This window comes from Chiloscyllium plagiosum, chromosome 21 (assembly GCF_004010195.1).
Source record: "Chiloscyllium plagiosum isolate BGI_BamShark_2017 chromosome 21, ASM401019v2, whole genome shotgun sequence".
NCBI lineage: Eukaryota > Metazoa > Chordata > Chondrichthyes > Orectolobiformes > Hemiscylliidae > Chiloscyllium > Chiloscyllium plagiosum.
The window spans coordinates 14,695,556-14,707,175 of NC_057730.1; the positions used below are offsets into that span (position 1 = coordinate 14,695,556).

Genomic DNA, 11,620 nt, shown 5'->3' on the forward strand with positions numbered 1-11,620 from the left:
CCATGATGTTTTAATAATCCTGGATCTGCCACAAGTTTGTTTCTAGGCTTTCACTATCTAGAAGTAAAGAGTGGATGACCTTATTTGTGCCCATATTGAAATCTGTTTACCACAACTTTGCCCATCAATTTAGCAATGTCTCTTTTTAATGTTTTATACCCATCTATTATTGCTTTCTTTCTGTAATTGGAAAATCAAATATCTTTATATTCCATCATCTGTTTTATATATATGTATTAAATAGCAGAGGTTCTGGAACAAATTATTGATGGACACCACTCGTAACATTCTGTTAAATTGATTACCTGGCCATTACCCTTACTCTTTGCCTTCTGCTGCTCAACCAATTTTCTAACCAGACCAGCTATTTGCTTTCACTGCAAAAATACCCCAGGGATCATTTTGATGAATAGCTAAATACATGGCATGCAAAAGATGAAATGCATTTATGTTTAGACATGTTTAGGTTAGTTTTCTACAGATGGATTTTAAAATGTTCTATCCTTTATGTAACAGTGTTTTGTTTACTTTGTATAACAGGTCCCAAACCCAAATGCTTTAATGTGAATGATCCAGTCCTGAACTCCACCGCATGGTTTGCTGAATATCTGGGACTATACTTAGCCCAAATGTCATTGACTGATCTTCAGTCTTTCTCTGACGATGCAGCAGTTGTACGTACTTTCATTTTACTCTGTTGTTAGAATCACCATTCAGTTCACTTGTGTGAATAGAAAAATGAATCATGACTGACCTTTAGTTGAGATTTGGGAAGTGTGGTGTGAAAGTGGTTCCCTGAATAGTTAACCAGTCCAGTAGTATCTCAGTAATTTACCAATGACTGACTTCCTGTCCAAAAAAGGAAGTCAGTGTGAAGTGATAGTAAATCTGTCAGGCCTCAGGTAAGTGTGTGGACAGGTGAAAGGCCTTCTGGGATGGTCAATGGTGAAAGTCCTTCTGAGATGTTTCCTCAAATAATAGTTTAAATGTCTTTTTAATAATCAGCGATAGCTTCCAGAGCAATCTTTTCTGACTTAAGATAATGATATGGTCCTATATATAATCCTATATATATATATATATATATATATATATACACACACACATGCATATATTATGAGCATCTTATATCAGAAAAATCATGAGTCAGGCATGGAGTGGGTTATGAACCCATTCTGCTTTAACTGTCTGGCTGCCTATCGGTATGGCAAATCGAGTTTAAATTTCACTCATCATTATTTATGTTGAAGTAAGTGTTTCTAATTTCTCTCAAAACCTGCACAGCTTCGAGAATTTGCAGCAAATCAAGAAAACCTGGCTCTTCTGGAAAACCTAGCGTTAATAAATGAAGTCTCCAAAGTCTACATTAATTTCCTGGTTGAACACAATCCAAATTTTAATGCTTCAAGGTATGAATCCGATGATTTGGCTTTTGAGTAATATGTAAAATGAAAGATCTTGTTCATTATATAAATGGATCTGAAATAAGTACACTGAATTCTAAAACTGTGATAGATTTGAAATTTCTCTGATTTGCAGTTTAGCAGTAATTCAAAATCAAATTATTTTAATTCAAAGGATTAATCCATTAGGAAACTCAAACATGTTTCTATGTGATCACATTATTTCAGTAACTGAACCTTGTAAATGAAATGATTCCTGCATTTTAAATTTGCCCCATTAGTTAGCGTCAGAAACAATCTCTTCTACTCCCGAAAGGGAAAGATATGGAAAGCTGAAAAATTTTTCATCTCCCTCTGTTGGTCAATAGTTTGCATGTGTACGTTTCTCCATTACCTGCTGTTGCACTTCAATTCAACAAATTCAGATTATTCCATCAGGCCTTGCTTACCCTTTTATTTTGTTCTTGACTGGTCTCGATTGGAGTGCCTTTTCAACCTCTTCGTTTTTATCACTGCAACGACATCTGTCTCTTTCTCCCTTCTGCCTTGATTTTTCAATAGGGGCTGATATTAAGCTGGGGAACTGTGCAGTCTTTCTTTCGTTTCTCACTACCTTCACAGAACAAACTATTGGCCCATGGGAAAAATTCTACTCAAGTGGAATAGTTAGGTGTTGACTTCTTTGAATGGTGCAGACTCACTGGGCCGGACAACCTTTTTCTCTGCTGTAGACTCCTAAATGAAAACATGCAATTGTTATTAAAGCTCTGGATCCGAATCCTGGATTGACATCCAGTGGAGTACTTGGATTTGGAATATGTGGTCACTTCCCTTTCTTAAAATGTAATATGGGATCCCATTAAAGCTTACAACCACATAGGACCGATAGTCCTGTTGGCTGGAATAATGGCAGTCATGGCCATTGAAGGAGTGTTCATAACACAGCCAGTCAGACTGTTAATTATCTTGTTCACACTGTTACCAAAGTGCATTCAGGAGGATCGTACAACTTTTCTGTCAATAATCACCATTTTATTTTAATGGAGAAGAAGCCTCTGTACCAATTCTTGCAAAATACAATATGTTTATGGCGATTGTGTGCATAAAATGTCCGGAAAGCTAAGGTGCATCCTTTACTGCAAAAGGTTAATCTGAAGTACAATTTCACTCACTGTAAGTTCTGTTTAAACTTGTAAGCCTTTCTTTGTTACCTTTACATCTGGCATTGGGCTGTGTTTATACTGGTTGCTTCTATTAAAATGCTTGTTCTGGTAATCTAAGATGATTGATGTTTTTCTTGCTTTCTGTTTCTGTTGGACCTTTCGACTACTGTTCATTATGAGAAAAAATTCAATAAAAAGAAATAATTTGTATTTCAGATATGTGTACAAGTATTAAAATGTACTGCATGTGCAATGCATCATTTTAAGTGCATTATGAATGGCCCATGTGCCAATATTAATTGCAATTTTCTCTTGCTCTTTCAATATTTAAGCATTGAGTGTTCATCTTCCAGCAGTACCTTATTAATCCATTAAAATATGAGTGGTCCTGACTTCCTGCTAGTCTTGCCTGTTCCTTTTGCCACCTTTGAGCTGTGAACTGCAATGTGAACTCACTCATTTTTATAACAACTCCTTGCACCTCATAGTTAGGTGTTGCATTATGAGACAGGTATCTCATCTCATTTTTAGTGCCACAGTGATAGCAAATAGTCATTTGGTAGTTAAGAATCAAGCATTGCTGAAGAAAAGAAACATTTTGTATAAGTTTTTCATGTTGTACTCATCAGGACAGTTTGCAAGAAATAACAAAGTTTACAAAAACAATATTAATTAATTAATATTGTTTTATATTTATTTAATATAAACGTAAATATTCAGTATTTATATAAGTATATTGGTGGAGACATTGCCACGAATTATCTTGAATTGTCCTAATGAGAGTGAGATGAATGGTTTCAACAACATGCCTATTTTCTGCAATATTCAGAGTGATAACAATGAATTCACTACAAACATTAACTGGTAACACAATATACTTTGAAAACAAAACTGTTGGGACGAGATTTGGTGATATGATTTTCTTTGTTGTTTGTCAAACATCAAATTTGTCTAGTGATTGCAAACAATATGTGTGCATTTCTACACAAGTGAGTTCCAATTATGTAGTGGCTTTTCGCAATTGCAGCCCTTGCCTGGACCACCAGCATTCAACTCTCTAATGAGAGCGCAGCTCCATGGTCCTCGAGAAGTATGGTCAACTTTACTGTTCAATACATTGAGAATGGACTCATGCTATGTATTTACCATGGGACTATGACACTAGCCCATCAAATCTATGGGTGTTAATGTAGCTGGGGTTTGGAGGGTTGGGTGTACTTGAATTCCAAGATCATCAGAGACTCATGGAGGTGTACTGTGCCCTTTGAGGAAGTATGTGGAAAAAGCATTTGTCTGTTGGTAAGTTAGTTACGTTTTTATATGCCTGGAATTAGAATAGATGGAATTTATGGTAGATTGCAATTGAATTGATTTTTAGCAGACTTTGATTGGATATATTTCTGGTACATTTGATTTATTAAAATTTCTTTTGGTAGTCTTGTAATTGGTAGAATTTGTAGGTTGAGTGCAATTATGGAGATTTATTGATACAATTTAGATTTTCTTTTGGAAGTATTAGACTGAATTTGTTTATTTCGAATTTGATTGAGAGTCTTTATTCTTGTCGAATATGTTTGGGTAGAATCTTTTGTTGATTTATTGTAATTGGGGAGAATATGAAATTGCTAGATTTTGAGTAATTTAATCAATAAATAATAACCGTAGATGGTAATCAAAATGTATTTAATTAAAGACTTAACCAATGAGAATGAAGAAAATTCATGAACACACTAAGAGGTGAATTTCCGAAGACAGATTCTATCTGCAAAGCAGGTGTCAGAAACTCTGCCGTAAAGACATAACACCACTATATTAGGCATTTTGATAAGATTCAGTTCACTGGCATGTTCTCTATGCATTTAGAAGACATTGCTTTGAAAATCACCTTTCAGTTGATTCAGCAATTAAGCAGGACAGAGTACATCATTTTAAAATGCCAGGACCTGCAAAAATGTTTCACATTATGCAGTTGATATAACCACTATCATCATTTCCACCCTTTCAAAAATGGAATATGATGCCCTGCAAAAATCCTCCAAAATTAATCTTATTGTATCAGTAAGGCACAGAATATCGTTGGCTTGAAAGACAATACATCTTATGACTGATGTTCTTTTGCAGGCTGCCAGATTCTTTGCTTTGCTTCATTACTGATACCAATCTGCTTCAGTCGTTGGATGCACAGCAAGTCTTGTCTCTGACAGTAAGAATAAACCAAGTCTGTGGGCTTAATACGCTTCCGAATGCAACTACCAATGGAACAGTACTGGCGGAAGATCCAACTGATGAGCAATTGAAGGTACACGGGGAATCGCCACTTTAAAATATTTGAGTACACACTCGGAGAGACACATGGAGGATGAATGCAATTTTTGTATTTTTTGCAGCTTTCGATTGCTATCGTAAGCAAAATCGACAACTTCACAGTGAGCACTTTGAATACTCTGGGACAAACAGCTGTTGGATTGTCAGTGTCACAGGTTGGAAATATTGGTGCGGAGACTCTGCAGAATGCGCTGCCAAGCCTGAGTAAAGTCAGAGGCTGGAATGTGGGCCAGGCCAATGTGATTGTCATCAGGTTACTCAGAAATGGCCTCCAGGTAAGAGCTCGATAAATCTGAAAAGAATGCATTATATTCATAAATGGCTGAATATCAATGTCGAGAAACAGATCATTGTGACATTTGAGAGGAGATTAGTTTCTTGGTTGGTGACTAGAGGTAATTTTTTTCCCGTTGTTTTGGATTCAGTTCCGCTGTCAGACTTTTGAAATGATTGAGAGGCAACTAAAGTATGTTGCCTTTGTGAAACAATCTCGAGTCCTTGGGTGGATGGAAATTTTCTGAAAAAACCCTTTTGAGGTTGTGGTATAGAAGGAGCACCAGTTTAATATTCTCCCACAATCCACAAATATTTAAGATATAATATATCAAACAAACAAGTTAACGTTCATCAAATCTGTTTTCCCTCGATTGGGAAGACAAAGTTGTGTATTTCAGCTGGGAATATGAGCAGAACGTGGAAAAGATGAGAACTTAAGGATTTCTGGCACCTTTTATTGATTTTCTTTTAAAGACATCTGCAAAGTGGCTGAGAACAGATTTATTCCCAGCCCGAAACCCAAATATTTGAGAAACCCTATTAAATGAGCAGAATCATTTTTATTGCTGTGCTGAAATGTGAGAGAGCCTGGATGTGTTTGGAATTGATGGTTTGGGATTCCACATTTTGTAAAATGACATGAAAGGTAGGAAACGGGCTTGACCCTGTGACTGTGTATTGACAGCTTTTGATTTACTGCTGCTTTCTAACTAGGTTAATAACCCCGAGAACCTGCTGGGGCTAGGAAGCTTGGTGTCCGGCATTCCAAGTGATGTGTTCCAAGATATCAATCCTCAAGTGTTCATCAACATAATCTCAAATCCAACATTTGTTGAGAATATTGGAACAGCACCACAGCCAATACAAACCATATGTGTTCTGCAGGTGAGTGATATCGATTATACAGTCAGTTGAAGTAATAATGGTCCAAAATCCAGTTTCTTTTTGACTGCCATATCCACTTATTTAAAATTTAATTCTCTTCTGTAAAGATTGCTTGCACCTCCCGATATTGCTGACAGGGTTTTGTATATCTGGGCTGAAGACCTGTTCTGTTTCATTGTAACTCAGGTGTTGCGGAACGTAGAAGAACCTGTCCAAACGGTGAAGACCATTCCATCTGTTCTAGCCAAAGAGGTCCCACCTGTGCTGTTAAACTCAAACTTAGGCCTCGGTGATGTCAATAACAAACAGTGGGTTCCCAGTCAGGTAATCATTTTGACTCTGTGACACTCAGTAATAATGCTGAGGGAGTTAGAGATACCGTGCAAATGAAAAATGTACATTAATTTAAAGATTAATATAGCACGTTCCCTCGGTAAGATTGTGTGAATGTTAACAAAAACATTTAAGTCCTGTCGAATTATATTTCCATTTTGCCTGGTCCATTTGGTTTGCTCTGGATCTCAATAACCCCAAAAGTTCTAACAATGGAATATATCCAATGTCCTTCATTAAAGCAAAACATGCAGCAACAAATACTGTAAACATCTTGCCCATACAATGCTTACGATCACAAGTTTACCCTTTCACATGGACTTGTTCAAAGATCAGAGCAGAATATGTGATCAGCCTGTTCTGTCTGAACTTCTACTCACTGATCAGTGCCCCTCTCCAAGCTAGTTGAAGTTTTACTGTGAGTCAAGCTGATTGTATTCACAAAGAATGTCTGCATTTGCACGCTTGACGCTAACCAGGCTCCAGCAAATGGTCAGTTTGACAACAGTCAACATCACAGTTTGTCATGTTTTCCACACAACGGGTTTGATCAATCAACTCATTAGGACATGCTCATGTCTCCTTGCAAAGACACTTATCTCTTGCCTTTTATGATTTTTGATGTAAAACTTGAGCTTGTCCTCATTGTTCATCACTTGTATGTATCGCGTTATCAGTTTGGCATTTTCACAGCATGACAATCACAAACGCAACTGTTAAATACTCACATTGTCACATCTGATTCACTGTGTGTGTTTAAACAAAATATCAGCTTTACCAGAATTACTGGAGCAGTTCAGTCCATTACTGCTGAGTTACAATGCTTCAGTCTAAACATACATTTCTCCACCTTAACACAAGCATTTTTAAAATCATTAGTTGGTCATCAGGTTTCGTGTGCTTTCTCCTTCTCATTTCATTCACCTTCCATTTTCATCTAACTTCATTTTGGCTAACCCAGCAAATGTTCGGTTGATTATTTAGACTCGGTTGTGTGTATTAATGATCTCAATACTTTTCTCCCACAGGCTGCAGTGTTCTTTGAAAATGTGGTCAAAAACAACAAGAATAGGTGATCAGCCTGTTCTGTCTGAACTTCTACTCACTGATCAGTGTCCCTCTCCAAGCTAGTTGAAGATTTACTGTGAGTCAAGCAGATTGTATTCACAAAGAATGTCTGCATTTGCACGCTTGACGCTAACCAGGCTCCAGCAAATGGTCAGTTTGACAACAGTCAACATCACAGTTTGTCATGTTTTCCACACAACGGGTTTGATCAATCAACTCATTAGGACATGCTCATGTCTCCTTGCAAAGACACCTATCTCTTGCCTTTTATGATTTTTGATGTAAAACTTGAGCTTGTCCTCAGTGTTCATCACTTGTATGTATCGCGTTATCAGTATGGCATTTACACAGCATGACAATCACAAACGCAACTGTTAAATACTCACATTGTCACATCTGATTCACTGTGTGTGTTTAAACAAAATATCAGCTTTACCAGAATTACTGGAGCAGTTCAGTCCATTACTGCTGAGTTACAATGCTTCAGTCTAAACATACATTTCTCCACCTTAACACAAGCATTTTTAAAATCATTAGTTGGTCATCAGGTTTCGTGTGCTTTCTCCTTCTCATTTCATTCACCTTCCATTTTCATCTAACTTCATTTTGGCTAACCCAGCAAATGTTCGGTTGATTATTTAGACTCGGTTGTGTGTATTAATGATCTCAATACTTTTCTCCCACAGGCTGCAGTGTTCTTTGAAAATGTGGTCAAAAACAACAACAATTTTAAAGAGTAAGCTATTAACTTGACCAATATATATCTGTTTCCTTGATAATTTTTCTGTCTACACCATGATTTGTAGGATGTGTTGTCCATTTGTGAACATGTATCTGATAGAAATCTTCCTACAAGTAAGATAATCATGTCAATTTGAAAGTCCTTCTTCCCCATCCATGTCTGTTTTGACTGTTCATATTGTCTCAGTACCTTAGTTTGAAGGAAGTGAAGTGTTTAGAAATTAATGAATGATTCCATGATCTATTTCAGATTCTCACCTTCCGTCCTTCAAGGCTTCAGTTGTGGTGCAGTCAAGGACCTGAATTTTCCAACATTTCTTCAGCTTGTTCAAGCAATGAAGGGAAAAGGGGCCAGGTTTGATGAAAGTCAGGTGAGATGTTCCACAGCAATCACATTGGAGACTAGTTTGAGTGTATGACCATACAGTGGCCATTGTTACAGATGGATTAATTGTTCTCAAATAAATGACCATGTTGTGCAAACTAATTCTGATTGGAATGTCCTGCCCCAAAGATCAGCACTTAGATCAGAAATGTTTCCTTCAGGGGATGAAGGAAATGTATGACAAGCAGCCATGACCAAATAACGAGTTGTGATTTCTGCGTGTCATAAGCTGCTGTCAATGAGAGTTCCCCATTCACCTGCCTAATGTCAGACTAACTTATATTAACAAAAGTTCTGACTGGACTTTCAAGTGGAAATTAAGCCAAATATTCAATGACCGAAATCTATGAGTAGCTGATTTGAATTCAAAGTTTGGCTTGTGTGGCGCTACAGTATTGGATGTTGCAAATAACCTGATTTCTGTTCCGATAATGTAACCAAAGAGAATTCCCCTATCCAACATCGAGCCAAAATTGTAAGGAGAGAGAAATTTCATCAATTTGTTGTGTTTCTGTTCTCAGCATGTTTTGCTGGTTTCTCTTTTCAGCTGAGCTGCATGTCTGCAAGACTAACTTCTAATGGAACCACACCAGCCATAGAGAGCCTCCCTGTGGATGTTCTTCTATTCTTCAAGTATGTTCTATTCCATTGCAATGTTCCACGATTGCTTTTTGAATATGCTTTGGTGATGCTTATTTCCCAGGTGTAGAAGGATCTTTTTGCCTTTCAAGAGACATATAACCAGAGTCCATTTATCAAACATCTGAGGAGGCAGATTTTGGACCATTTTTCAAAACTGTGAAATTTCCTCGCGCCCTTGTTGCTCTATAGGTGTCTTCATTTCACTGGGACAATAAATGGAGGGGAAAGATGAAGTTACATTATCATGTGTGAGACACAATTGTTACGGAAGGAGCTGGAAAGTGGCAGCAAATGAGAGAACACTCAGCATTGACATTGAAATCTGCTAAGTCTCAGCCGTCCATGTGGAGGTGACCTGTATGGGTGTCTTTTTCAACAATTGTTTCGATATGGCGTTTGTAATTTTAGGTATATCCTTGATGAATTTCTCTGCGAATGAACTGTTTTAATGAAACAAGACAGGAACCCAGAACAAGACATAATGTTGAAGACTGATTGAGCCAGCAACATTTCAATGGAAATATATCATGACTATATTTAATATTTTCCCATCAATTAACATTTCAGAATGAGATGCTGGAAAAAATCTGAGATCGGTCCCTATTAATCTCTGCGCTGGAAGTGTATGCATGTTCATTTGGCAGAATCTGCATTTGTGTCTGTGCTGTCACTTGTAAATAGACTGAAGCTGGGAGAATTAGCACAGGAGTTGTTGTTGATTATGCAGTTCATTCTCCTCACTGTAACCTGAATAAACTTCTGTTTACTTTGTAGCTCTGTACGGTTCAGGAATTCACCCAACTGCAAAACATTCTTCAAATTAGTTGGGAAATCAAACATTGACATCTTGAGAAAAGAATCAAGCAGAAGACGGAATCTATTATATGATGCCAGGACCTGTTTGGTAAGGATGACATGCTGATATGTCTTACAAAGTGCTTAGAGAAGCCAGTTGTACCTTGTGACCATGTAATTTCAAATGCAATACCTTACCATTTGAGAGCTAACTCTTCAATAAAACTAAAGGCGAAATGATAGTTACATTAAATCACTGATAACATTGTTCTCTTTACTAGCTCTGCTGGTTGGTCGAACCTTCTTCCCTTTAATTACTAATGCTAAATCCTTTCAAACCGGTCTGTCTTCACTTTGAGTTTTCTGCGTCAGTGCATTGGTTCGAATGTAGGACAAACCATTCAGGGTGTTATGTTGTTATGTTAGTGAAATACTGTCACCAAGTATAACTGAGATGCAGCTGACATGATTGTACATACACCTTCAACATATCTGTACACATTACATTTTCAATATATCTGTAGCTTCAATAGAGTTAAGGGAAGCTGACAACAATAAGACTGACTTAAGCAGCCGTAGAAACAGTTGGCTGGATGTGGATGTGAACAACACCATCATGACAGACAACACCTATCAATTTTTCAATTAACTGATAAGCTCCTGAAGATCTCTTGTAGTTTGTGAGCCATAGCCCATGTACTGGGAAGCTGAGAGACTAAGGCTTCTGGGAATGAAGACATATTCCATTCCGACGCTTGGTGCTGCACTTTGGAATTAGTTATTTATCTGCAACGACCTGATGCCCTGTCTACCTCTCTGAGCGACTGGGCCGTGTGTACATTTGCTCCCATGTTCACCGATAAGGCCACATCAATGACAGAGCCAAACAAATTTTGCAATAAAAGAGCAGCTGATCTTCAATCAGTTTCTCATAATCTTGAATTTCCCAGTGAGTTTTATATCTAAGTTATCCAGTCTGAGTTATGGACATGAATGAACACTCCACTGTTCATCAGTATCAGTATAGTGTGTGTTCATTCTGCTGAGGTTACAGTGTCTGCAAATAGAGAACCCCAGAGTCAAAGGAAAATCTCTCTCTGGCAAAGTGAAGAAAATTACCATCATGCTACTTTCTGCAGCTTCTGTAGTCTTCAAGGTGAACTGAATGTGATTTATTTGTGATGCTGCTGAACTGAAATTGCTCATGTTTCCAAATATTCAGGGAATTTCTGGCAGGAATCTGACAGAGGAGAGTGTGACAATCCTGGGTAAATTGGTGTGTGACCTTGAGGGATCCGTCATCGCACAATCTGATATTTCCATCTTGGACCCATTGAAAACATGTCGCTCGTACACAGACGATCAGAAGAAAGCCATTGAAGGTCTCCTAAAGAGAGGAGTTAGCAGATACGGGTGAGTGTGAAATGCTCACCTAATTCCATACAGACTACACCCAGGTTACTCCATTTCTTGCCACTTGTAATGCTGTGAATTTGTAAGGGGAATGTAGATACTGACTTTGCAACAAACCCCATGCACACGCGAGTGAAAGCAGATGGAATGTATTAATGACAGACAATTACCTTCTAATATCAGACATACAT

The 11,620-nt window shown here is 37.7% G+C and overlaps 1 protein-coding gene across 1 annotated transcript in view; it reads left to right on the forward strand.

The window, feature by feature from the left end:
- LOC122560427 overlaps positions 1 to 11,433 on the forward strand; it is a 225,201-nt gene extending 213,768 nt beyond the window's left edge. Inside the window, exons 77-87 of the mRNA XM_043711060.1 lie at positions 541 to 674; positions 1,285 to 1,409; positions 4,688 to 4,865; positions 4,954 to 5,166; positions 5,882 to 6,052; positions 6,239 to 6,376; positions 8,140 to 8,189; positions 8,445 to 8,565; positions 9,127 to 9,212; positions 9,996 to 10,125; positions 11,239 to 11,433. Coding sequence (XP_043566995.1) covers positions 541 to 674; positions 1,285 to 1,409; positions 4,688 to 4,865; positions 4,954 to 5,166; positions 5,882 to 6,052; positions 6,239 to 6,376; positions 8,140 to 8,189; positions 8,445 to 8,565; positions 9,127 to 9,212; positions 9,996 to 10,125; positions 11,239 to 11,433 — 1,541 coding nt within the window. The remainder of the gene's footprint in view (positions 1 to 540; positions 675 to 1,284; positions 1,410 to 4,687; positions 4,866 to 4,953; positions 5,167 to 5,881; positions 6,053 to 6,238; positions 6,377 to 8,139; positions 8,190 to 8,444; positions 8,566 to 9,126; positions 9,213 to 9,995; positions 10,126 to 11,238) is intronic.
- Positions 11,434 to 11,620: the final 187 nt, after the last annotated feature.